General features: G+C 40.7%; 2 protein-coding genes and 1 long non-coding RNA gene across 9 annotated transcripts; 1 reads left to right on the top strand and 2 right to left on the bottom strand.

Moving 5' to 3' along the window:
• Nucleotides 1-2,077: 2,077 nt before the first annotated feature.
• Nucleotides 2,078-3,787, bottom strand: LOC108172671 (uncharacterized). Of its 3 annotated transcripts, none has more exons than XR_003775788.2 (4): nt 3,647-3,787; nt 2,632-3,218; nt 2,490-2,521; nt 2,078-2,361 (listed from the first exon to the last, which is right to left on the bottom strand). It is a non-coding gene; the product is annotated as an uncharacterized lncRNA (long non-coding RNA). The 3 variants fall into 3 exon arrangements; XR_011571601.1 differs by having other exon boundaries at nt 2,632-2,773; XR_011571602.1 differs by lacking the exon at nt 2,490-2,521 and having other exon boundaries at nt 2,632-2,773; nt 3,647-3,785.
• A 2,914-nt stretch (nt 3,788-6,701) lies between these two features.
• LOC103428842 (UDP-glycosyltransferase 71K3-like) lies at nt 6,702-8,638 on the bottom strand. Of its 2 annotated transcripts, none has more exons than XM_008366965.4 (2): nt 7,561-8,638; nt 6,702-7,313 (listed from the first exon to the last, which is right to left on the bottom strand). In XM_008366965.4, the coding sequence occupies exons 1-2, from the start codon at nt 8,522-8,524 to the stop codon at nt 6,811-6,813; spliced, it is 1,467 nt and encodes a 488-aa protein (XP_008365187.2). In that variant the 5' UTR covers nt 8,525-8,638; the 3' UTR covers nt 6,702-6,810. The 2 variants fall into 2 exon arrangements, with proteins under 2 accessions (XP_008365187.2, XP_008365188.2); XM_008366966.4 differs by having other exon boundaries at nt 6,702-7,292.
• A 3,538-nt stretch (nt 8,639-12,176) lies between these two features.
• LOC103424711 (UDP-glycosyltransferase 71A16-like) lies at nt 12,177-27,475 on the top strand. Of its 4 annotated transcripts, none has more exons than XM_070827301.1 (5): nt 12,436-15,231; nt 15,449-15,632; nt 25,026-25,181; nt 25,570-25,673; nt 25,898-27,475. In XM_070827301.1, the coding sequence occupies exons 4-5, from the start codon at nt 25,620-25,622 to the stop codon at nt 27,308-27,310; spliced, it is 1,467 nt and encodes a 488-aa protein (XP_070683402.1). In that variant the 5' UTR covers nt 12,436-15,231; nt 15,449-15,632; nt 25,026-25,181; nt 25,570-25,619; the 3' UTR covers nt 27,311-27,475. The 4 variants fall into 4 exon arrangements, 2 of the variants coding, with proteins under 2 accessions (XP_070683402.1, XP_070683403.1); XM_070827302.1 differs by having other exon boundaries at nt 12,530-15,231; nt 15,520-15,632; XR_011584027.1 differs by lacking the exon at nt 25,898-27,475 and having other exon boundaries at nt 12,177-15,231.
• Nucleotides 27,476-27,996: the final 521 nt, after the last annotated feature.

The following is a 27,996-nucleotide window of genomic DNA, read 5'->3' as shown; positions in this document are numbered from 1 at the left end:
TGGGGCCGAGGAGATGGATTTGAGGTCCATGTTGGTGAGCTCCAACTCCACCGAATCCACCACAGTACGCGTGTCATCGGACAAGGCGGAGTGGATCAGGATCATCGCCTTCACTTGTTCGAGGTCGCTGAAGCACCATCATCTAGTTCATAGGGTTTCGATTGCAGCGTCGGAAGCAGCGCCGGAACTCCCCCCATCCATTTTTCAGCGCCTGTTTGCCGTGGCGTTTGATTTTTGGGGCTCGAAACGGCAAGAAGAAGCTCACGGCAAGGGCGAGGTGTGAGAGATTGAGAGTGAGAAAGGTCGCGCCGTCGCGGGTCGCCTGGGATTCAAGACCAAGAGAGACAGAGAGTTTGAGAAAGACAGAGAGGAGGCTCGGCTGCGCGAGAAGGTTACTGGGTTAGGGTTACACTGGAGGCAGGGAAGGGAACGAGAGAGAGAAGAGGGGAATGAATAAAAGGTGTGGCTGCTAGTGGCTAGGGTTAACTTAAAGGGTTTTGTTGATTTCTCAAAAAAATTAAAAAACTTTTCTGAAATGTTGGAGGCATGAGGGTTCGAACCCTTGCGCTGCAACTTGAAAATTTTCCCTAAAACCAACTTGGCAACAGGTTTTGTTTTGTTATGATTGTATGACTAAACTATTTATAATATTGAAAAAAATAATTAAATATATATATCGGTTCGGTTCGGTTTCCGAACCTCAAAAACCGAAACCGAACTGACCAGATTCGGTTCGGTTTGATAGTTTCGATTCGGTTTTTTTTCGGTTCGGTTTTTTTTTTGCCTCGGTCCGGTTTGGTTTTCGGTTTTTGGTTTTTTGAACCCACCCCTATAGACAACTTCTATCGATTTCAAATCTTAAGACCAAAATGAAAGTTACGTCAATCTCAGAAACCATTTTGACTAGAAAGTCTAACTAAATTTGCCTTCTCATGTCGTCTTTTTTGTGTCATATCCACTATTGTAACAAATTATGTCACATCAAATTCATTATATGAATTTAACAGGTGACATGATAACAACCCGACTTGTTAACGGGTTTACTTGGAATCTAGTATTTTTTTGTCATTTCATGTCAGGTTAACAAGTCATGCAAAAATTGTCATGCCTAACATCTAGACCTGACAACTAGGTTGTTTCCATATCATACTTGTTTATTTTAATGGGTGACTTGATAGCGGCACGACTCGTTAACTAGTTCTTAACAGATGACCAGTAACAACACAACTCGTTAACGGAATAACATGAAATCTGTTAATTTTATGTTATTTTGTGTTGCGTTAATGCGTCATATGAGAAATTGCCTGACCTAACCATATTTTGTACCTTTCATTTGAGCAATTCCAACATGATACTATCTCCTGACGATAGTGGATTAAATACCTTCTCCACACCAAAATCTCCTCCATCTCTTCCAAGTCATTGGGCTATGGGAGAGCCCAGTTAGTCCCCAGGCCAAAATTGCCTAGTCTAGCCCCTAGGTTGTGACGTCACGGTGGCATTTCAGTTACGTTAGTTAAATTTCAAGGGTTTGGATTGTTGGACTTGGTGGAAGGGATTTGGTCCCTTTCCCTATAGAATCAACCACCTCTCCTACTATGTCCCCAATACTCATCATGATGAAAATGCTAAATTAAGGCATAAATTTATTACTAAATCAATGGAATAATGATGAAAATTTCAAATCGGAAATCTGAATCATTAATACATTATCTGTATATGAAGCACCAAATCTAATAAAACAGTAAAACACACAACATCAACATGTTAAAACACCCAAAACCAAGAGCTTATCCGCCTCTCCCTCCCTGCCCTTTGATTTATCAATCTAAATATTTATCAGGAGTCAAAAATAATACTCACTTAAAACAATGAGTACATTCTAATCCAACAAATACTAAAACAGAATCGTGCCAACATAATGACTTGGCACATTAACCTTTAGGACATCTGAAATATCATATAATTTCCAAAAGGTCACTATAGATATTAGGGGCTCATAAACAATTAGCCTAATCTTTTTCTTTCGTCTTGGCCTATAAATATTAAAATGCAACCAAATCTTCAACATCGAAAATGAGAAGATGACTCTGATTTCTTTATAAGAAACGTCAATAGCCTTCCAGTTGGCCGATGCTTATCCAATAACACAAATATATTCGTATTGAACTATGATATGACAACGTAAGTTTCAAGCATATAAATTAAATTTGTAGTAATAAGCATAGGCAAATGAAGACAATGTTCTCTTTCATAACGAAAAATTTATCTTAACCTTCTGCTTGCAATGCATCCTCTGCTTCTTTTTTGTCTTCAGCATCTACAATTCTTTGAGCCGGGTTTTGCAGCGTCTGCATTCACCTATATAGGGTTTAAAAAATTTCAGTGAGAGAGTAAGGAGAAAAGTAATGAAATGCTCCAAGGGGTAAACCGCAGCAAACAATAGAGTATATTTTGAATGCAAAATGGCAATTAGGAGTCATAAGTACCTTTAAAACACACTTCTGAAACGCAAACAATCCTATATAAGGGTAAGAAAATTGTTAGAGCGGAGAACAAAGTACTCACTATAAAACATTTTAGTTCTTTAAGAAAAATAAAGCAGGGTTCAAAAAGGATAATGAAGCATACCAGTAGGTTCCCAATATCAGATAATGATTTCTTTCTTAGCCCAAGATCGTCATTTGATTCTGCTGGCTTCTGAACTAAAGGATTCTGAAGTACATTGCACCATAGGAAGCCATTGAGCTATCTTTCTCCACTTCAGTTGTATCTAAATAGTTCAAAATGCCATCAGCCTCCGATTGTAACAACTCATTGAACTTAATTTGGTTATCATTTATAGCCTAAATCAAACTATAACTTTATCCCACAAAATCGAGGAAAACCACCTGTGTCCGATTTCATGTCAACACCTCAACTTATATCGTATCCAATTAGACAACTACAACAACATACTGACATAGTCAACACGGAAATTCATATTCCATTTGACAATACCAAATCAAGCAATTTCTAAAGACCAGAAATAGATCTTAGAAAGCAGAAACCATATCTCATATGCATTAAAAGGATTAACAAATTCTCAGTGAACCATCATAAAATTAACCCAATTTCTCAATTCCAAAAACAGGAAAGATTAAGAAAGGGTTCTGAGTTCTCAACATGACCAAAATAATCATATCATTTCAGTTTGAACTCGGGTCGATTTCCGTCATCTACATTAACAGAAACAATAACTTATGTCAGTGCATTCAAACCAAACAAATCAATTCCTAAAATCAACTGCAAATCACAAAGTTACCCAAAAAAATCCCTCAAAGACCCAAAATACCTGAAAATTACTATATTAGCACTCCCTCCACCCTAAAATCAGAAAATTAGAAAATAGAATCTGATAACATTGTACGTAGAAAGCAAGGAATCGATAATTTAGGTAGTTTTCCTGGACAATAATGAGCTTGCAAAGATCATATTCATACATGGATGCACAGATACATAGAGACACTACATAGATCATTTGATGAACAAAAAATAGAGATGATCAGAGACTCAACACACACCATTCATAGATCCATGATTTAGAATTTCTCAGATCCAGTTGAAATTAATAAATAAATAAAAAATTAGGAATGTGAATCTATACCTCTGATAGTCTGAGCTCCGTTCCCCCAATTCCTTTGCTTGACTATCTTGGAATATACTAGCTTTAAGAGATTCAGACTGTCTTGATCTTGACTTGGACTAAAGCCTGTTTAGTATTTTCTTTTTTTTCTTCTTCACAAAAACTGTTTTACTTTAAAGTTAAGCAATAAAAAATGAATAATGTTAGAGAGACTAAATTTGTAGACAAAATTTTAGAAACTAAAAGACATGGAAGTTGATGATACTTAAACGTTGATAAACGTGTTTATTCCTATTAGTAACACATCATTTAGTTTGTAAATTTAGTATTCCTTTAAAAATCGTCAATAGATTGCTTTTAAAAGCTTATTTAATAAAAGGAAAACTAATGAAAATGGTTTGAAAACTTTGAGTTTTAATGATAAGGACAAAATAAAGGGTAAAGTGAATAGTACCAGGATTGACTTTTTAGTGTAAAAATGTGGTTTTTCGTTAAAATGAACAGTACCGGGAGCTTTTCGTTAATAAAAGGATAATGTTAGGTAGACTAAATTTATAACCAAAATTTTGGAAACTAAAGGACATGAAGTAAATGATTGGCTTATTACTTAGTGTTGATAAACGTGCTCATTCCTATTGGTGATACATCATTTAGTTTACAAAATTTGTTTTCCTAGCATTACCTTAATAAAAAGCAGAGTTGAGCTTTTAAAAGATTTTTAATTCATGTAATACGCTCATATATTCTTAAAAATGACATTATTTATCTTTCTAAACACTGTTTCTCATACTCACAACACTTTGTAAAATATAATTTATCAAGCGCTCAGCTGCCTTATTTTGTAACTGATTATTCTTAAAGTACAGCAAAAGCAGTTTATTAAAAAAGCACAACAATTACAAACTGGCCCTAAGCAGAACAAAGCGTTTAGTGCAGTAATGGACAAAATACCGAAAAAAAGTTGTACCATTTTTTAATTCACAATTTTTCTTTAAAAAAAATTAAAACTAAAAAACAAGAAACCTCACATAAGCACCGTTTTCCTATTATTAGGGGTGGGCACGGTCCGGTTAGGCCCAGTTCCACCCTCAAAATGAAACCGAAATCGAAAAATTTCAACGGTTTGGTTTTGTTCCGCTTAAATTTATTACAAAAATCATACGGTTCAGTCTATGACGATTTCGGTTTGGTTCATGCCGATTTACAGTTCTAACCAAAATTATATATATGTTTTTTCTAATTTTCTACTTCTAATACCAAACACATATTTCAACCACAAATGCAAGTAAATTCGAGTTTCCACTACTAGATCTACAAGATTTGTGACCGGAGGATAGAAAGTGTGCATATAAATATAAATCAAAAGATAAAAAAGCTCGTATCAAGACCAAAGTGTAGATCTTAAACTAAAACTAAAATGTACATAATGCATAATATACTGGAAAAGAATGGAGAAAATTAATGTAGGGAGATAAAAGTGATAAAACAACAAAGGAGGGGGAGAGAAGTGAAGAAAAACATTAGGCTTATGCACATGGTCTTCTTAGAAAAATATCTTATTTATATAAAAGTAATAATAAAACAATAATTTATATTAAAAGCGGTTCAGTCCGGTTTCTTCGGTTCTTAATATTTTCAAACCGGAACCGGAACCGTTTAAAACGGTTTGGTTTAGTTTTTGTTCCGATTTTGACTTTTTTTGTCAACACAGTTTTTTACAATCTATTTGTCACGATTCGATTCGATTTTCCGATTTGTCGGTTTTTATGCCCACCCCTATCTATTATCCTCCAACAATGCCCATTTTCATATGGGCAAATTTTTTACATATAACCCAGATGAGAATTTTGACAATTTGTTAGCTGATCATTGTCCTCAATTTTGAACACAGATCCTCTTTGGATCTGTGCAACCGGAGCCCAAGGAGCAATGGATCATGACCATTGAATTTTGATCCAACGGCTATCATTATTATAACTTTTAGAGGAGCCCCTATTTGTAGCCGTTAAATCAAATTTCAATGGCCTGGATCCATTGATCCCCGAGCTACGATTGCACAAAACCGGAGAGGATCTGTGTTCCTCAATTTTAATCTAGGTAGTGGTTCTAAGAGACTAAATTTGTAAAATAAATAACGTGTTATCAATAAAAAATGAGTACGTTTATCAAAACTTAAATAATAATCAAACCATCAATTTAAATTAGCACAGCGTGTAACAATATGGGCTTAAAAAGAGGCACTCGGAGCTCAGGTAACCGTCCCATTATCCAAATTTTTTCAGCACAAGTAAAAGCGCAACAACCAAACCAGAAATAGAGGAGTTGGGTAGAACATGGTCAACTATGGCGTCTCTGACGTGGCACTTGTGGTTCTCTATGTAAACTGTGACGTATTTCTCCACAGATTGTTGAAGAATCTCGAACGGGCGGTTCACACTGGGAAGGTCTATGATTTTTATGTGGGCGTGGGAGGCTGCAAGTGATCGAGCAGTGCTAGGGTTCGAGTCCAAAGTAGCGGAGGATTCAGATGGTGGTTTCATGGAAAGGATTGCACGGAGAAATTGTCACAACAGTCGAGTGATCGTTTCGAAAACTCTATGGTTGATACAAGATGACCAACCGCCGGTGTCGGAACAAGCACCAGCTCTGATCGGTTCATTGTGCATATAGTCAGTTGAGATTGTACAAATAATTTTAATTGAGTCTAGATATAAATTTTATGTGGTATAGACAATTTATGAAGATGAAAAAAATAAGTATTTTGAAACAGAATGACAAATTGAAAAATATTGAGGTTTCACTACAAAATCAATTGGCAATATGAGAGAGTAGCTCAATTATTTATAAGCATATACAAGGTTTCTTTTTTTTCTGATGTAGGATTAAAGCTCAACACGCCCCTTGACGTGTGGTGCATTTTTAAGCTTAGAACGTGAAAAGTACAAATCAGGAGATGTCGAGCACGTGTAGCCATAGGGTTTCACACGTGAGACAACGGCATTTGTCTTGTTTCTACCTCTTGATTTATTCCAAATGCTAGAAAAAAGAAATAAAGGAGTGCATAAAGAAAACAAAATGCGAAAATCACTTATCGATAAGACTGTATGCCAACCATACATTAATAAACACTTGCACTAGACTTGTTATTGAGCACACAAAATCCATTGCTTTTACGTATGCTAGGATCATTCCTCCTTATTGTCAAGGCGTGCCAACATAACCTTAATCAAATGTTGAAACGAAGTAGAGGAAGATCCACCATCGCCAACAGCCTTCCTACACACTTCACTCATCTCCTCAACCCTCTTCCTCACCGCACCATCACCGTCCATCACACACCTCACAGCCTTCTCAATCTCATCTGCCACCACAAAATGATTACCACCGTCTGTTCTGTAGTCCAATCTCAGCTCCACGGCCAACCCCAAATCCTTCACCATCTGAAAGGCATTAATCTGCTGCTCTGCATACAGAGGCCAAGTCACAATAGGCACACCATGCCACAAGCTCTCTGATATGGAGTTCCATCCACAGTGCGACACGAACCCTCCGGTCGCTTTGTGGGCCAGGACCTCCACTTGTGGGGCCCAACCACACAAAATACCAACATCTTTGGTCCTCTCCAAGAATCCTTGAGGCAAAAACTTCTCATAATTTGAGTACTCACCTGTCATTACATTTTCTAAGCCTAGAATGTTCATAAAAATTTAAACATGGAGGGGAGAGACCAAATTGACTAACAAAGTGAAAAATAATGACTAAATTAGTTGCGTGAGTAAGAGAAGTAATGTTCGACAAATTCTTGTTACTTTTTGTACATTCCTACATATATTTCTTGATTTTATTTTGATTCAAGTATTAATTCAAAAAATAAATAAAGATACATAAAAGGTCAAAAGCGAAAATTATTTTTCGATAATAAATTGTAAACTAACCTGGCGTTACAAGCTGGCCCTTAGGTGGGGCTTTCCTTACGGACCACAAGAATTTCTTACCACTCTTTTCTAATCCAACTGCAATCTCTCTCAGTTGGGCCTCATCAAAACTTCCAGAGCTCCCAAAGCAGAGGAACACCACTGATTTCGGAGGCTGATCATCAAGCCACGTCATGATCTTTCCAAATTTGGCCCGATCCGACGGTTTCACATGATGCTCACCAATAAGGGGTCCCACCGTGTAAACAGGAGGGATCTCAGTCTCACAATCCAAAAGTGAGCTAACCGCATGGGACTCCAGCTCAAAAAACGTGTTGACGATTATACCCTTGGTTTCCTTGAACCTCCTAGCGTGGTTTGCAAAGCAACTGTACCCGGTGTCCTCGTAAGCAAACGAAGGAAGAACATTTGCAGGAACTGGGTTGGCATAACTCGGCACGACCGACTCAGGGTCCGATGGTTTGAACACCATGCCAAGTCGGTCATAGCGTCCGGGAAGGTGGAGAAGAAGCCCTAGAAAACCAGCCCCGGAAGTGAAAAACAGATAAGATGGAACCTTGAGCTCATAGGCTACGTCAATCATGGAGGTGCAGAACATATCAACAACCAAACCAGAAACGGAGGAGTTGGGCAGAACATGGTTGGCTATTGCGTCTCTTACGTGACACTTGTAGTTCTCTATGAAAACGGTGAGGTATTTCTCCACAGATTGTTGAAGAATCTCGAGTGGGCGGTGCACACTGGGAAGGTCTACGATTTTTATGTGGGCATGGGAGGCTGCAAGTGATTGAGTAGTGCTAGGGTTTGAGATCAAAGTAGTTGAGGATTCAAATGCTGATTCCATGACAAGGATTGTGACAGAGAATTTGTCACAACAGTCGAGTAATCGTTTCGAAAACTCTATGGTTGATACAAGATGACCAACCGTCGGTGTCGGAACAAACACCAGCTCTGATCTGTTCATTGTGCGTATGATCAACTGAGGTGATACAAAAAAATTTAATCGCTTCTAAATATAAATTTTGGAAGGGGTGGTGTGTGGACGAAGGACGAAGGAACGTCTATTTTATGGTATGGACAATTTACATATGAAGAGAAAAAAATGTAAATATTTAGAAAGAGAATGACAAATTGAAGAGAGTTGGGATTTTACCATAAAATCAATTAGCAATATAAGAAGTAGGTTAATTATTTATAAGCATATGCAAGGTCCATTATTTCCCTAATATGGGATTGAGAGGGTTAACTCTCAACACATCTCTCACGTGTGGAGAATTTTCAGGTCTAACTCGTAGACAACACAAGTCGAGAGATATGGATGTGTGGTCACTGGGCTTTAACATGGGACAACTTGCTTTCATACTACGAAGAAAGTTGAGATTTCATCATAAAATCAATTGTCAATAATAAAGAGTAACTCAATTACTTATAAGTATATGCAAGATTTTTTTTTTCCCTCGAAGCGGGACAAATATACCCAATGATAGATATGAGGCATGCAGTGAAGACCGGGATCAACTTCTATTTTTTTTTTTAGCTACTACAGACTTCAAGGACTTGGATGGTATAGACCGAGAAGGAGTTACGTAGCATAATTATATTGCTATGCTAGTATCTCGTGTCAATAATATATATGTTGAAGCTTTTTGTCTACGTATTTTTATTTTATTAACTCAAGATATTACATGTCAGTGTATTAATAACATGTAAATTATTCTTGATAGATGGCATATCATAAATGAGTGTCTCCATTTGCTTACGTCACTTCATGCATCATGTACTACAAGTTGTTTCACTTCATCTTCGGTTGGACCACATTATCATGAAATACCAATTGGACTACAGGAGGAATTGGCCAGGCTGTGGTCCGTACGCAGGCCACCACAAAAGGATGATGTGATTTGCTTTTCCCCTTGTTCTTGTAAGGAAGATGATTCTCATTGAAATTCGCCTGATTCTCATGTTCTCTCTCTCTCTTTTTTATTTTAGGAAAACTAATGGAAAGGATTTGAAAATTTTGAGTTTTAACGATATCGACAAAAAAAAGGGTAAAATAAATAGTACTAGGTTTGACTTTTTAGTGCAAAAATGTAGTTTTTTCGTTAAAGTAAATAGTACCGCAGACTTTTCATTAAAACTTTTTTTTTTCTTTTTAAAGAAAACCTCAAGTACAAGAGAATTTTATTGATACAAAAAAAAAATATTCACCTAATTAGAGGGATATAACTTTACGCTTTGGAGGGAAAAAAAATACAAATAGGGGGAACAAAAGGCCTAAACTCTTTTAAATAAAAACTACAAGGTAAGAGCTTGCAAAAAAAAAAAACCAAAAAGATTAGGAAAAAAGAAAAGAAAATCATCCACTAAGAAGGGGAGACAAATTTGTAGGCCGGCATACTCAAAAAATTCCAATGCAGAAAAGGAAAAGTCTCTAGAGGTGGAGTCACATGCTAAACAAGTATAGGCGAGAGGAGGCCTAAATTGCTAACTTGTCAGCAACCGCATTCTCTTCTTGAAATATATGAGAACAATGAAAAAACCATGTGATGCAATTGTGAAATGTATTTTTTCCAACAAGTTCAAAGTGATCAAAGAGGACAAGAAAGAACTAGAAGCAAAATAATAATAATAATAATAATAATCCAAGTGCTTCATATTTAGCGGGTCACATGTGGGAGATCGACATATCGACAACTACATGGACTCACCCTACACATGAGGCCAAGGTACCCACCATCATTGCACAAGGCCAAGGGGACCCACCCATCATGTGGCAGTACATTATGGGTCCGCTCTTTGGCTCTGATACCATATAGAATTATTAGAGAGACAGGCCAAATGTCTACTTCTAATAACATCGATATTGTTCTCAACTTGGTAATTACCACCTACACAATCCATTAGGTGTGTAGTTTTATCACAAAATGCCTCAGTGTTAGTTAAAGTAGGGTTGGGATATTTAAACTCTTCTTTTACAGAGATACGGTCAATGTGAGATATTTCAACAAATTTTCCATAAACTAACAAAAACAAATACTGTTTGTACTAAACTTGACCAATCCCGAAACTACTGAGCACTGGTCAACATTATACCGTCAACGATCCAGAAGAGTTTCCCTCCAACCAGGAGGCTAATCACAGCGCGACACGTGTCGACATCAAAAGCCAATCATAGCGCGACACATGTCAACATCAAAAGCCAATCACAACACGACACGTGTCAATGTCAGAATGAAACTAGAAACTCTCTTCTATAAATAGAGATCATTCTCTCACAATATTTCCTAATGTCATTTGTACTAAATCATTCACTAGTACTCACTAAAGGAGAACTTGAACCTATGTACTTGTGTAAACCCTTCACAATTAATGAGAACTCCTCTACTCCGTGGACGTAGCAAATCTGGATGAACCACGTATATCTTGTGTTTGCTTCCTTGTCCCTATCCATTTGCATACTTATCCACACTAGTGACCAGAGCAATCTAGCGAAGGTCACAAATTTAACACTTTCTGTTGTACCAAAGTCCTCACTGATTTTGTGCATCAACAAATACTATTATGAAGCATACACTTTTAGGTTTTTTCTTGCGGAAAGATATCATCTTCGGATCTCTTCCATCAAAACCACCGGATCAAGTGATCCAGACTCTTAAAATTTGATTCAACGGCTAAAGTATTATAACTCTTAAAAGCCCCTGTTTTTAGGTTTAGTTGTTGAATCAAATTTCAAGGACTGGATCACTTGATTCGGTGATCTTAATGGAAGAGATCCAAAGAGGATCTCTTTCCTTTTCTTGCCAAATACTGCCATAAGCTTGTTTAGCTTTCAAAATCAGTCTAGAATTCTAGTTTGAAGAGCTTGAGGTAACCTTGGTGTTTACGAAACGTTTGTTCACTAATCGTTTTCGCGAATTAGTTTGGTATGCTTTTTCTAGTCAGCGATCGATCTCTACTTCCTTAACTATTATGTCTTTGCAAGGCGTTTCTCCACTTTTGGCTATGACACCTTCTTTGTTTCAGTTTACTAGCAGCTTCCGCAGGCTGCGTTGAAGTAAATATTGATGGTTCTTGTAACAATGGACGAGCTGGTTTTGGAGGGTCTTCCGTACAAGTGAAGGTTAGGTTCTTGGTTCTTTTACTACAAGTTTTGTGAGTCCAATTGTTGCAGAAATTTTAGCTTATTGAGGTGGTTCGAGTAGTTTTTGGGTTCGTGAATAGAAGCACCTTTGGATAGAAACAGATCCCACTATGGTTCTTCACTTCTTATCTAAGGCTCTAACTATTGTTGGTAAATTGTTGGTTGATTGGAATAATTGCTTATGGCCTCTTCGTCAAGTGGGTTTTATTCTACACATATATTTCTTTTGCGGGTATTTGCCTAGTCCTTGTTTGTTCTCTTTTTCTTCATTTTTATTAATAAAAACTAGTAGAGGGGGACATGGGGAGGGGTTCAGGTGCAACGGTCATTTCTTTATTGTTGACGATCAAAGAGTTAATCTCATCTAATCAGTCCCTATTTGGTTAAAAAAAAGTTCAAACATGTACTAAACTTGATTAGGGGTATTTTGTTTGAAGTTAAAACATATTTTTAATATTATGATTAAGATCAATACCTTTTGCCTTTGGTAACCTTTGGCAAGTGATTTGATTTTAGTTGAAGAGGAAAATTATATTTGATTGACTTTAGTTGAAGAAGATAAATTGTTCATATTTAATTGTCTCATGTTAGAATAATTCTGATGTGATACCCATATTTTAGCAAACGCATGTAAGTTAAAATTTAAAATAATTTTGATACTCATTTATACTATATAGATATTTAATTTTTAAAGGCACATTTATTCATCCGGTACATATCGTGCACTTTTTTTTACTTTGGTGAAGAGGGCAAAGAGGTTGGAAAATGAAAGTTAAAAGTTCATGGAAACGGAAGCCTAGCAGACTACCAACCAACCAAAAAAAGGATAATCCCAATCCACAATTTAGGAGGGAAAATAACAGAGCAACTCACACACACCATAGCCATGGCCTCCTCTGCTCTTCCTCTTCCTCTCTCCACACCCTCCCCCACCGCTCAAACCACCACACCCACCGCCCCGGACCACCTCTCCTCCCCAATCCTCCTCCTCCCAAAGCTCAAAACCCCCACCATCCGCTCCCGCCTCAGCAAACTCTGCCAGGAAGGCCAACCCCACCTTGCCCGCCAACTGTTCGACACTTTGCCTCGCCCCTCCACCGTGCTCTGGAACACCATCATCATTGGATTCATCTGCAACAACATGCCCAATGAAGCCCTCTTGTTCTACTCCCAGATGAAATCCGCCTCTCCCGGCACCAAGGCCGACCCTTACACTTACTCTTCTACCCTCAAAGCCTGCGCGGACACGCGCAATTTCAAGATGGGTAAAGCCCTGCATTGCCATGTTATTCGGTGTCTTCCGAATCCCAGTAGGATTGTGTGCAATTCGCTTTTGAATATGTACTCTGCTTGTTATAATGACTTTCATTATTCACAGTACGATTTAGTGCGTAGGGTGTTTGATACGATGCGCAAGAGGAATGTGGTTGCTTGGAATACGCTGGTTTCTTGGTATGTTAAAACCGAAAGATATGCAGAAGCAGTGAAGCAGTTTAGGATGATGATGGGAATGAGAATAACACCGAGTGCTGTCAGTTTTGTCAATGTTTTCCCTGCGCTTTCCGCTATGGGAGACTATAAGAACGCGAATGTTCTACACGGTATGCTTCTTAGGTTGGGTGGGGAATACGTGACTGACTTGTTTGTTGTGAGCTCGGCAATATTTATGTATGCCGAGCTTGGTTGCCTTGAATATGCTAGGAAGATTTTTTACCATTGTTCGGAGAGAAATACAGAGATTTGGAACACTATGATCGGTGCATATGTTCAAAACAACCGTCCTATTGAAGCGATCGACCTCTTCTTTCAAGCTGTAAACTCAGAAGTGGCTATTCTTGATGAGGTGACTTTCCTATCAGTTTTAACTGCATGTTCACAGATGCAACAGTTGGAATTAGCCGGACAGCTGCATGCTTTTATCATCAAGCATTTGAGATTGATGCCCGTTATTTTACTCAATGCGACTATCGTAATGTATTCAAGGTGCAATTCTGTTGACATGTCATTCAAAATTTTTCATAAGATGCCTGAGAGGGATGTTGTTTCATGGAATACGATGATTTCTGCATTCGTGCAAAATGGTTTAGATGATGAAGCTTTGATGCTTGTTTATGAGATGCAAAAGCAAAGGTTCATGATTGATTCGGTAACTGTAACTGCTCTACTTTCGGCTTCATCAAATCTTAGAAATCCAGATATTGGAAAGCAGACTCATGCTTATCTTATTAGGCATGACATACAATTTGAGGGGATGGACAGTTATCTCATCGATATGTATGCTAAATCTGGCTCAGTAAGGATCGCAGAACGGGTTTTCAAAAAAGACTACAGCCGTGATAGAGATCAGGCTACTTGGAATTCTATGATTGCTGGGTACACACAGAATGGGCTATCTGAAGAAGCTTTCTTTGTCTTTAGGCAGATGCTTGAGCAAAATCTAATCCCAAATGCTGTGACCTTAGCATCGGTTCTCCCAGCTTGTAATATAGTGGGAAACATAGATATGGGTAAGCAACTCCATGGGTTCTCTATCCGCCACTACCTTGACCAAAACGTCTTCGTGGGATCTGCTCTAATTGACATGTATTCCAAATGTGGTGCAGTCACTTATGCTGAAAATGTTTTCGCTGGATCCCATGAGAAGAACTCTGTCACATATACCACAATGATACTGGGCTACGGTCAGCATGGAATGGGTGAGAGAGCTCTCTCTTTGTTTCACTCAATGCAGAAATCTGGCATTGCACCGGATGCCATAACCTTTGTTGCAGTCTTGTCTGCCTGCAGTTATGCTGGTTTGGTTAACGAAGGTCTTTCGATATATGATTCAATGAAAAGGGAATACAATATTGAACCACTAACGGCACACTATTGCTGTATAGCAGACATGTTAGGGAGGGTTGGGAGAATGGTTGAAGCCTACGAGTTTGTCAAAGGGTTGGGCGAAGAGGGTGATGCGATGGAAATTTGGGGCTCACTTCTTGGGGCGTGCAGAATTCATAAACATTTTGAATTGGGAAAGATTGTTGCTGGGAAATTGCTTGAACTAGAGGCAGCAAATGGCAAAACGGGCTACCATGTTTTACTCTCAAATATGTATGCCGAGGAAGGCAAGTGGGAAAACGTGGATAATGTGAGGAAACAAATGAGGGAAAAGGGTTTGAGGAAGGAGACTGGATGTAGTTGGATTGATATTAGCGGTTTTTTGAACTGTTTCACATCTAGGGACCAAAACCATCCTCAGGGTGATGAGATATATGATATATTGGAGGAATTGACTGTGAAGATGAAAGATACTGGTTATAGGCCTTCTCTCAATTCTTCCTTAGATGCAATCTTGGAACCTTATGACTGATGAAGAATTCTTGAAAAAAGATCTTTTCCCAGCTTGTGGTGTCATTCAATGTGGTAAACTATTTTGACAAGTCTGCATGCAAATTATCCACCATTCGATGCTCGCATTGCAGCATCCACAACTCCTTTGCAGGATCATAACAAGAACTATCTATCCATGGAAAACTGCCCTTCATGTAAGTTTATCGTTTGTGATTGTCGATCCAACTTTAATCGTCTATGATATGCATTTTCTCAAGATTCCTAAAAATACATAGTTAAGGACTGGATTAAAAGGGTGAATTTTCCTAAAACTAGACTGGCTGGTTTCTGGCAAGTCAGTGGGCATGTCTTTTTATTGAGTTTAGCTTCATCTTAGGTTTATGTGATGTATCGTGATGTTTGTATCTGCAGCTGGAATCTACTTTCTTGCTAATTTAGCTTTTGGTGCGGGTCAGCAGTTGTCTAAGTTATATTCTTTTTAGATGGCGCTTAAATCTGTCCCCATGGTCTTTGAGAGTGAACTTTGGACACTAGCGGTTGAGCCATAGCAAGTTAATAAGCTGCCATCTCAAAGACGCCTCATACATATATTCAGGTCAGTTAAAAAAGCATGATTTCTGTATATAGTGTTGCGCATGGCCATGCTTAGTTAATGATACTTTGATCTTCATGGAATACCCTGCACGAGTAGTTTATTTTCTTCCATTTGGCTTACTCGTGGGTGACTCGTATTGTCGTATTATAATGGTTGATCCACTTAGAACTCTTGAAAATCTTAATGTTTTGTGCTGTGTCTCCCCATGAAGGCTATTATAAGCAATATTTATGTGGCTTTGCTGACTAATTGGCTATGGTTGAATTTGTTACTTAGCTTTAGATCACTCACGTCACCTATGTTTGTAAGGCTGGTATCTACTATCTGCCCATTCAATATGACTTCCTAAGGTACACTGATTTTCTTTTATTTGACTTCTCTAACACATCTCCGCCTATGTAATTTTACATTGCCGGTCCCAAGCCCGGATAAAGGAGGAGGGGGAGGGCGTCAGGTAGTCGACAGCCGGCACTCCATGATCACGTCGAATCCTTATGAAAATGAATCCAGAACAAAATCGCGCTAAAGCTAGGGCGTCACCCGTAAGTGGCGCGCTGTGTGGCCCGAGCACAGTGATAAGTGAGCAAGGGTCGCTGTATCTCCATCGGCACCCGGATGCAGTGTTAAATGAGCAAGGGGGCCGTAGAAACTTCTTTTCGAACGACTCCACTCAAAGTTGTTTGGGAGCATATGCTCCTATCAACTTTACACGGGACACACAAAAGAAGTACTTTGATCCTATTAGACGGGGGAGGGTGAAGAAGCTAGGACAGAAGGGTAGAGTTCAAGAGAGCAAAATGCGTTTAGGAACGTGGAATATAGGAACCTTAACGGGAAAATCTATGGAAGTAGTGGAAGTTATGGTGAGGAGAAGGATAAATATTATGTGCCTACAAGAAACTAAGTGGGTTGGTAGTAAGGCAAAGGATCTAGAAAACTCAGGGTTTAAACTTTGGTATTCGGGCACAAATAAAACGAGAAACGGTGTTGGCATCATCGTGGACAAGACCTTGACACAAGATGTTGTAGATGTCAAGAGGGTAGGAGATAGAATCATGGCAATCAAGATTGTAATAGGACAAGAACTTATCAATGTGATTAGTGCGTACGCACCTCAAGTAGGGTTGGATACGAGTTCGAAGGAGAAATTTTGGGAAGACCTTGGAGACTTGGTGCAAGGAATTGCTCAGACGGAGAAGTTATTTATAGGAGGAGATCTAAATGGACACGTGGGCAGGGAGACAGGCAACTATGGAGGTTTTCATGGTGGCCATGGTTTTGGAGAGAGAAACGAGGATGGGGAAGCTATCTTGGATTTTGCAATGGCATATGATCTCTTCTTAGCCAACACCTTCTTTAAGAAGAGAGAAGAACATGTGATCACCTACAAGAGTGGGTCGTCAAAAACACAAATAGATTTTCTTCTAATGAGGAAAGGGGATCGTATAACTTGTAAGGATTGCAAAGTTATACCAGGAGAGAGCGTGGCTAATCAACATCGCTTGTTGGTGATGGATGTACATATCAAAAGAGGGAGACAAAAGAACAAGACTTGGAAGTGCCCAAGGACTAGATGGTGGAATCTAAAAGAAGAAAAACAAGCCATTTTCAAAGAGAAGGTAATCACCCAATGTGTGTGGGATAGAGAGGGGGAAGCTAGCCAAATGTGGGATTCCATGGCTAGTTGTATCCGAAAAGTAGCAAAAGAGGTATTAGGAGAGTCCAAGGGCTTTGCCCCACACCAAAAGGAATCTTGGTGGTGGAATGAGGAGGTACAAACAAAGGTGAAGGCTAAGAAGGAATGTTGTAAAGCCTTATACAAGGAGAGGACCGATGAAAATGGTGAAAGGTATAGAAAAGCGAAGCAAGAGGCGAAGAAAGCGGTCAGAGAAGCTAAGTTAGCGGCTTACGACGATATGTATAAACGACTAGATACCAAAGAAGGAGAGTTGGATATCTATAAACTAGCTAGAGCAAGGGAAAAGAAGACAAGGGACCTAAACCAAGTGAGGTGCATCAAGGATGAGGATGGAAAGGTTCTTGCTACAGAGAACGCGGTTAAAGACAGATGGAGAGGTTATTTTCATAATCTTTTCAATGAAGGACATGAAAGGAGTGCTTCTTTAGGGGAGTTGAGTAACTCAGAAGAGTGTAGAAACTACTCTTTTTATCGTCGAATCCGGAAGGAAGAAGTGGTGGTAGCTTTGAAGAAGATGAAGCATAGAAAAGCAATAGGCCCAGACGATATACCAATCGAAGTGTGGAAAGTTTTGGGAGAGACAGGTATAACATGGCTCACTGACCTTTTCAATAGGATTTTGAAAACGAAGAAGATGCCAAATGAGTGGCGAACGAGCACTTTGGTGCCTATCTACAAGAATAAGGGCGACGTACAAAATTGCATGAACTATAGGGGTATTAAGTTAATGAGTCATACAATGAAGCTCTGGGAGAGAGCATTGAGCATAGATTGAGGCAAGAGACACGGGTTTCGGACAACCAATTCGGGTTCATGCCAGGGCGCTCAACCATGGAGGCAATCTATCTCTTACGAAGATTGATGGAAAGATATAGAGATGGGAAAAAGGATTTACACATGGTCTTTATAGATTTGGAAAAAGCGTATGATAGGGTCCCAAGAGACATTCTTTGGAGGATCTTAGAGAAGAAAGGAGTACGAGTAGCATATATCCAAGCTATAAAGGATATGTATGAAGGAGCAAAGACTGCCGTAAGAACTCATGAAGGACAAACCGAAAGCTTTCCCATAACTGTAGGATTACATCAAGGCTCATCCTTAAGTCCTTACCTTTTTGCGTTGGTAATGGATGAGTTAACAGGACATATTCAAGATGATATTCCTTGGTGTATGCTTTTCGCAGACGATATAGTGTTGATAGATGAAACTCAGGAAGGGGTAAATGCAAAGCTTAACCTTTGGAGAGAAGTGTTGGAATCTAAAGGTCTTCGCCTAAGCCGATCAAAGACAGAATATATGGAGTGCAAGTTCAGTGCAGATGGAGGCCAAAACGAGTTAGGGGTGAGGATCGGAGATCAAGAAATACCAAAGAGCGACCGTTTTCGTTACCTAGGATCTATCTTGCAAAAGAACGGAGAATTAGATGGAGATCTCAACCATAGAATACAAGCTGGATGGATGAAGTGGAAGAGTGCAGCTGGCGTGTTGTGTGATCGCCGTATGCCACTGAAGCTCAAGGGAAAATTTTATAGGACGGCAATAAGGCCGGCGATGCTATATGGCACAGAATGTTGGGCGGTGAAGCATCAACACGTACACAAAATGGGTGTAGCGGAGATGAGGATGCTTCGTTGGATGTGTGGGCACACGAGAAAGGATAAGATTAGGAATGAGGATATCCGGGGTAAAGTAGGAGTAGCCGAAATTGAAGGAAAGATGAGAGAAAATCGGTTACGGTGGTTTGGACATGTGCAAAGAAGGCCTACTGACGCTCCGATTAGAAGATGCGACTATGGGACAGAGGTTCAGGGCCGAAGGGGTAGAGGAAGACCTAGGAAAACTTTGGAAGAGACTCTAAGAAAAGACTTAGAGTACTTGGATCTAACGAAGGACATGACACAGGACCGAGCACAATGGCGTTCTAAGATTCATATAGCCGATCCCACTCAGTGACTTGGATTTTCCAAGTCTCCAACCGAGAAGTTTTCCTCACTCGAAAAATTAAGGGAACACTACCCCAACCTACATGCTCCACTCAGAAAGCTTCAACATACAAGCTTCAACAAAAGAAAATTCAAAGAACTTAGCGAAGAAGGCTTTGGTGTATTTAACACAATACGTTGAAATGAAGGAAAACTTATTTATTGATATCCCCGATAAGCTACAAATATATACATATACATGAGTCAAAATAAACAAACAAGATGGAGCCTTCACAAAGGTTGCTTAGGAGAAGTCTCAGCAGTCAGTAGAGCCCCAGAAAGAGAAGGCATCGGAGGGGGATCATTCGGAGCCTCAGTACTGGACAGAACCCTAGAAGGAGGAGGCATCAGAGGTTGATCATTTGGAGCTTCATTACGCGGTACAGCCCCAGAAGACGAAGGCAATAAATGCCTTTGGAACAAACCCACAAATCTCTGATGATCAAGTAAAACCTGACCATCAGTTTCCTTCATCTGGTCAAGTTTCCTCTTCATGTTTGTAGCATAGTCATGTGCGAGCCGGTGCAACTGTTTATTCTCATGCTTGAGCCCTCTAATCTCCTGTTTGAGACTCATCACTTCAGCCGCCAATGATTCAACTTGGCGGGTTCGAGCAAATAGGCGTTGGGCCATATTAGACACAGAACCTGCACACTGAACACTGAGAGCCAGTGAATCCTTAACAGCTAACTCATCAGACCGTTTGGAAAGTAGTCTGTTATCTTTGGGAGTGAGAAGGTTCCTGGCCACCACCGCAGCGGTCATATCATTCTTCATCACGGAATCCCCAACGGTAAGAGGACCAGTAGGGGAGACGAAGGATGGGCGCCATATGTTGTCTGGAGAAGGCGGGGCTGCCTCTTCAACAAGGTTCAAGTCAAAACGACGGTCGGAGGGGCCAGACATTTTCAAAGGTATTGAAGAGAGAAGAGGTCGGACAAATCAAGATCTTAGAAGTGCAAGAATGGAGCTTCTACTGGTGGAGATTCAAGTGTGCTTTGGAACTTAATGCCAGCCCCTATAAAAAGCTGCACTCAACGGAGCTTCAGACATCGAAGAGGCGCTTGCTCAGAAATCGAAGAGGCGTTTGCTTTCTCAAAAGCTGGGCTGCTTAGAGACCACGAGGGTTGATCTCATAAATCGAAGAGGTGTTTGCTTTCTCAAAAGTTGGGCTGCTCAAAGACCACGAAAGCCGATCTCAGAAATCGAAGAGGCGCTCCCTTCCTCAAAAGCTGGGCTCCTCAGAGACCACGAGGGCCGATCTCAGAAATCGAAGAGGCACCTACTTTTCCAGCCTTGTCAGCACCTGTCACACGCACACTCAGCTTTACGGAAATTATGGGTATTCTGTCGAAGACTTCTGGGGAAGTAGAAAACACATGAATCTTACTGTCCAATCACCCACTTCCCACACGCAGCAATAGCTCATGGGTACCACAGATAACTTTGCCAAAGTTCTCTGCCAAAGTTGAGCACGTGAAGCTTGCAGCTCCCACTACATCGCTCTGACCAAGAAGGGTAAAAGAATAGCAAAGAAACAGCACTAACAAAGTTTAGACCCATAAATTTTGAAGGTCTAGCTACCATATTATTACCCACAAGGGTAAAGGAACAGTACCACTGTTGGATAATTGGAAAGTCCCTGTGTGTCAACCTCTGTGCCTCGTGGCAAGGTAGACTAGCAAACATGCCCAACCTTTACTCACATTCGAGAAAACACTCCCAATAAGATTGCTTGCTCCAAAATCGAAGAGGCACCGTCCTCCGAATCTCGAGAGCCAGACTCCCAACATAACTACTTTCTCAAAAATCGAAGAGAGGGTAAAGGAACAGTACCATTGCTGGATAATTGGAAAGTCCCTGTGTGTCAACCTCTGTGCTTCGTGGCAAGGTAGATTAGCAAACATGCCCAACCTTTACTCACATTCGAGAAAACTCCCAACAAGATTGCTTGCTCCAAAATCGAAGAGGCACCGCCCTCCGAATCTCGAGAGCCAGACTCCCAACATGATTACTTTCTCAAAAATCGAAGAGACACTGCTCCCCGAATCTCGAGAGCCAGACCCCCAGCATGATCGCTTTCTCAAAAATCGAAGAGGCATCGTTATCCGAATCAATCGAAGAGGCGCTCGCTTTCTCAAAAGCTGGGCTGCTCAGAGACCACGAGGGCCGATCTCAGAAATCGAAGAGGCACCTTCTTTTCTAGCCTTGTCAGCACCTGTCACACGCACACTTAGCTTTGCGGAAATTATGGGCATTCTGTCGAAGACTTCTGGTGAAGTAGAAAGCACATGAATCTTACTGTTCAATCACCCACTTCCCACACGCAACAATAGCTCATGGGTACCACAGATAACTTTGTCAAAGTCTCTGCCAAAGTTGAGCACGTGAAGCTTGCAGCTCCCACTACATCGCTCTGACCAAGAAAGGTAAAAGAATAGCAAAGAAACAGCACTAACAAAGTTTAGACACATAAATTTTGAAGGTCTAGCTACCATATTATTACCCACAAGGGTAAAGGAACAGTACCACTGCTGGATAATTGGAAAGTCCCTGTGTGTCAACCTCCGTGCTTCGTGGCAAGGTAGACTAGCAAACATGCCCAACATTTACTCACATCCGAGAAAACACTCCCAACAAGATTGCTTACTCCAAAATCGAAGAGGCACCGCCTTCCGAATCTCGAGAGCCAGACTCCCAACATGATTACTTTCTCAAAAATCGAAGAGACACTGCTCCCCGAATCTCGAGAGCCAGACCCCCACCATGATTGCTTTCTCAAAAATCGAAGAAGCATCGTTCTCCGAATCTCGAGAGCCAGATAACACATACCACTTTTTCAAAGTGCTCTGACAGAGTTAAAACATGTGAAGCTGGCAGCTCCCACTACCGTGCTATGACCAAGCAGGGTAAAGGAATAGCATTACTACTTGTTGTTAGGGAGACTCCTATATATGTCGACCTCCATCCCCAACGGACAGGCAGACCTGCAAAAATGCTCAACCCTTCCTCGTATCTGAGAGGGCACTCCCAACGAAGCCTTTCGAAATATTCAGCTTTCTTTCCCCCCGATAATACCTTTGCAAACAAGCTATACTAGAGCAAGAATATCTCATATCATCAGGGTTAAAAGCAAGAGTATCCCATATCATGCTTTTTCCCTGTCTTTTCCTTTGGCCTTGTTTTTACCTGCAAGACAAGGAGAAAGAGAGCAATCAGTCAGCACTGGAAATCAAGCTCCCAGCCAGGAACTGACAGCCTGGAACCCCTTATCTGATTACTTACCTGGCATTGCTCTCGAGTACTCATCTTCAACATCTTATGTTGCCAGGGAAGATACCGCATCTGCTTGAGGAACAGATAGGGCAAGTGCGAAGGATACAAGGAAGCATGTGGAGACAAGCGTAACAGCACACGTGCCGATCCATCCATTACTCTGTCAAAAGCAAAAGTATCCCATATCAGCAGGGTCGAACGTACTCTAGATTTGATGGACTTGTTTTGACCCTCAAATTCTTCAGTCGGCCTTATACTCTGGAGGAAACCAGAAAACCCTCCAGCTCAGTTCAAGAATAAGCCTGTGGAAAGTTACTTCTTCAAAAGCAAAAGTATCCCATATCATCTCTTCTCATTTTTCTTCTCTTTATCCTTCATGCTGCTGCAAGATGGGGAGAAGGTGAACAATCAGCCGGAGCTCTGATTGCTTACCTTGTCTGTCACCTCTTTCAGCAAATCCCCTAGCTCGGCGACTTGGGGGACTCCTACTACATGGTTTGTATCGCGCTTGACCAAGCCTGAAACTACAAGTAAGCTTCAAGTGAAATTGATACATTACCTTGTGCATCTCCACCAGTTAAAGATACCACCCCTGGATGGAGGAAGAGTACTTCCAGAGAAGTTGCCACATCTACCTATGAGACAGATAAGGCAAGTCAAGATGATACCACACTCCGATACTTAGAAGTTTCGTGATTACGAGATCATTCTCCCACAATATTTCCTAATGTCATTTGTACTCTAATGTCATTTGTACTAAATCATTCACTTGTACTCACTAAAGGAGAGCTTGAACCTATGTACTTGTGTAAACCCTTCACAATTAATGAGAACTCTTCTATTCCGTGGACGTAGCCAATCTGGGTGAACCACGTACATCTTGTGTTTGCTTTCCTATCTCTATCCATTTATATACTTATCCACACTAATGACCGGAGCAATTTAGCGAAGATCACAAAAAGCGACCGTTTTCGCTACCTAGGATCTATCTTACAAGAGAACGGAGAATTAGATGGAGATCTCAACCATAGAATACGAGCTGGATGGATGAAGTGTAAGAGTGCATCCAGCATTGTTGTGTGACCGTCGTAGGCCACTGAAGCTCAAGGGAAAATTTTATAAGACGGCAATAAGGCCAGCGATGTTGTATGGCACAGAATGTTGGGCGGTGAAACATCAACACGTACACAAAATGGGTGTAGCAGAGATGAGGATGCTTCGTGGGATGTGTGGGCACACGAGAAAGGATAAGATTGAGAATGAGGATATCCGAGGTAAAGTAGGAGTAGCCGAAATTGAAGGAAAGATGAGAGAAAATCGGTTCCGGTGATTTGGACATGTGCAAAGAAGGCCGACTGACGCTCCGGTTCGAAGATGTGACTACGGGACAGAGGTTCAGGGCCGAAGGGGTAGAGGAAGACCTAGGAAAACTTTGGAAGAGACTCTAAGAAAAGGCTTAGAGTACTTGGATCTAACGGAGGACATGACACAAAACCGAGCGCAATGGCGTTCTAGGATTCATATAGCCGACCCCACTTAGTGGGAAAAGGCTTTGTTGTTGTTGTTGTTGTTGTTGTTGTTGTTGACTTCTCTAACACACTTGTTTATATGCATTTAATTGTGCACCGAGAGCCGCTAAGAAGTGGTTGAATAAGAGTCTATTTCTTGGTACTACACCCAAAGTAACTTGTGTTGTTCATCAGTGTATGGAAGCTTTGTATTGGCAGAGGCGAAACACTGATGAATATGTAATGATGTAGGACATAGTTCCTTTACTTTTGGTTCCACATTATGTAAGCTTGGGTGCATGTGGGATTTGGGTTTGTGAGATGTAAAACACTTTTGTAATCCCCTTTCTTATTACTGGAATTTCCTTGCCGTCTCCAAACTAAACGTAGGTTTATTCTCAACTACAGTATAAATCCTTGGGTTATTTGGATTTCAGTATTTATCAAACTTTGCCTTGCTTATGTATTGATCTCATATCTGTCGCTTTCGTACAACAACCCAAATATGGAATATGCCATCTGGATTCTATATGGAAGTTGTGAAGCAGGCAATAATAATTTTTAGAATTGGTTGGGCAATAATAATTTAGGAAGGATGCTTGCTAAACTGGTAGTAAGTATATAAATGTGAATTGGCAGCATGGGATATATTTCCCATCAAGGCCATCATATGTTTGCTATGGAGTTCAGTAATGTGTTCTCTGCAGTGGATAAGATAGAGAGTCATAAGGCCAGTATATCATATGTTACCTTGCAGTCTTATACTTTCCTGATATGTATATTGTTAAAGTGAACTACGTATATACGCTCTCACGTTACTGAGTCACATACAGTCATGAATGAGGAAAATATTAAACTTTTCGTTCTTTTGAAGGTTAAATTGGTTATAATTCTGTGAAAGAAAATCTGTAATTTGGTCATGTTACAGGGCACATGAGGAAACCGCATCTGGCCGCGGAAATCTCCATCAAAAACTAAAACAGACAGCTCCGTTGTGCCCTGCCCATTGAAGGGAAGTTCTAGTGGTGTAGCTGCAGACGGACATTTTCCTCTGTGCAGAAATGGGAGGAAGTCCTTTCACTAGGTATTCTTCTCTGTTTATTCTGTTCCACTTTCTTTTCCGAATCTCGTTGGGTTCTCTGATACAACACGTAAAAGCTCTAATTTTCATGATTATTTTATGATCCTATCTTTCTTTTTAACTTTTTATTACGATCCATATTCTTGTCAGACAAAAGGTTCATTTATATACAATAATCGGATTGTAGTATCTTCTACTAAGTTTTCGTTGCTGCCAAGACTTAAAAAAATGCTTTTGCTTATTTTAACTTTGTTGAGCCGTATGGAGATTTTCTTTTCCAACTTTCTACTTAAATATACTTTGGTGCTTCTCCTTTTTCCCTTACGGAAGAAACCGATTTCCTTACGTACACCATATACATATAAACATCGTTATGTGTGTGGCAATGCAGGATTTATCACCTCAAAAGGTCATTAGCACTGTCGTTACTAAAAAGATAACATGAAAGCTTTGTACGTCCTTTCGTGGTTGGGCCAAGGGAAAGCTCCAAGAATTGTGAGTGGTTTATATTTGTTATATAAAACACCACAATCCATGTGCATGCTTCGATATGTATACACATACATACTTAGTGTAATATATATATATATATATAGAGAGAGAGAGAGAGAGAGAGAGAGTTTTGATCCTATCTCATCATTCACCAGTGAACACTTAAACTTAGCACCGATAATCTGTAGTTATCTCCATCTCACTTATTTTTCGTCTCCAAAATGAAGCAAGCTGCAGAGCTAGTGTTCATTCCTGCGATAGGTATTGGCCATCTTGCGTCCTCGTTCGAGATCGCAAAGCTCTTAGTTGCTCGAGACGACCGGCTTTTCATCACAGTACTCACCATGAAGCTGCCCTTGGAGTACAACTTGAAGCTCAAGGGTGCTGACGACGCCGAACGTATCAGATTCATCAACCTCCCGGAGGAAGCCGTAGAGACGAAGGGTATTAAGACCAGCCTCTTCCTGAAGCTATTCGTTGAAAATCACAAACAACACGTCAGAGATGCAGTCGCGAAGCTCACTAGTGAGGCCCTTCAGTCTGATTGCAAGCCCAGGCTAGTCGGGTTTGTCATCGACATGTTCTGCACCACCATGATAGACGTGGCCAATGAGTTTGGGGTTCCTACCTACGTCTTCTTCACGTCCGGCGCAGGCTTTCTCGGGCTTGTGCTCCACCTCCAAACCCTTCATGACGAGCAGAACAAGGACTGCACTGAGCTGAAGGAATCGGATCCTGATTTGGTTTTGCCATGTCTTGTCAACCCAATGCCTGCTAGAGTCTTGCCTGGCATGTATCTGGACAAGGATAGCGCCACAGAGTTCATCAACCATGCCAGAAGGTTCAGAGAAACCAAGGGGATTTTGGTAAACACCTTCATGGAGCTAGAATCCCACGGCCTCGGAGCTCTTACCGACTGCAAAACCCCGCCGCTGTACCCTGTAGGGCCCATACTGAACTTGAAGAGTGACCCTGAAGGCTCGGAGCTGGCCAAAAAGAAGGAAATTTTGGAGTGGCTTGATGATCAACCTCCTTTGTCGGTGGTGTTCCTGTGCTTTGGGAGCATGGGATGCTTTGGTGGGGACCAAGTGAAGGAGATAGCCGCCGCGCTTGAGCACTGCGGCCTCCGATTCTTGTGGTCCCTACGCCAGCCCCCGCCAAAGGGGGAGCTTCCATTCGCCAGTGATTATGCTGATCCCAGCGGAGTCCTGCCCCAAGGGTTCCTCGACCGCACGGCCGGGACAGGGAAGGTCATAGGATGGGCCCCGCAAGTTGCGGTCTTGGGCCATCCATCGGTGGGTGGGTTCGTGTCCCATTGCGGGTGGAATTCAACCCTAGAGAGTCTCTGGTACGGGGTGCCAGTTGCGGCTTGGCCAATGTACGCGGAGCAGCATTTGAATGCTTTTGAGCTGGTGAGGGAGTTGGTACTGGCGGTGGAGATTAAGATGGATTACAGGAGGGAAGGGGAGGTGGTGGTGAGGGCGGAGGAGATAGAGAGAGGGATAAGGGAGGTGATGGAGGTTGAGAGTGAGCAGAGGAAGAAGGTGCAGGGGATGAGTGAGAAGAGCAGGAGAGCGTTGATGGATGGTGGTTCCTCACACTCATCATTGGGCCGTCTCATTGATCAGATCTTCCTGTGATTAATTAGTGCAGCTTAATTATCTTGTTAGCATAATAACAAATCAAAAGTCCAATGATTTCTTAGTTGCAATGTACGTATGAGCCTCTATGGATCTTTTGTTGCTTGAAGGTGTAAAAAAAGACTCACCAGTCACACTTCTAATAAAGTTCCCCTTTTTTATTAATTTGATAGCGATTGGCTTTTGCTAATCTCCAATTCATCATCTTTCATCTTTGTACTTTCATGTTACACATATGATCAAGAGAAATGTCAAGGAAACTCTCTAAAAAATAGGATCTTTTAGGAACTTGCTACGTACCTCACAGTTTAAGTTAATTTTCATAACATTATGGGGTATTATGTAAAAAATACGAGATGTCAAAGAGATTACAAAGTCTTTATGTTTAAGATAATTCTCTTGATATTTTTCCATGTGGCTAATACAAAGAACAAAAACGAAGCTAATCAAACATCGGAACTCTCAACTTATATGTACTTCTATTGTTTTAGTCACGCATACATGATGAGCAGTTTTTAATTTCCATGTCAATCGACGTGCACATTATCGGGAGCAATTTCCACACCCCTTTCAGACCTCCTTCTGTAGGAAATAAAAGAAAAATCTAAACGAAAGAGTGTAAGTTTAAAAATCAGAGTGCGGAAATCACTAACATAGTAAGATACCACGTGGCAAGGGAGTCATAA

The sequence above is a fragment of the Malus domestica genome, chromosome 09 (assembly GCF_042453785.1).
Source record: "Malus domestica chromosome 09, GDT2T_hap1".
NCBI classification, from domain to species: Eukaryota; Viridiplantae; Streptophyta; class Magnoliopsida; order Rosales; family Rosaceae; genus Malus; species Malus domestica.
The sequence above is the reverse complement of the archived record's forward strand: the minus strand, read 5'-3'. Positions and strand labels throughout refer to the sequence as shown.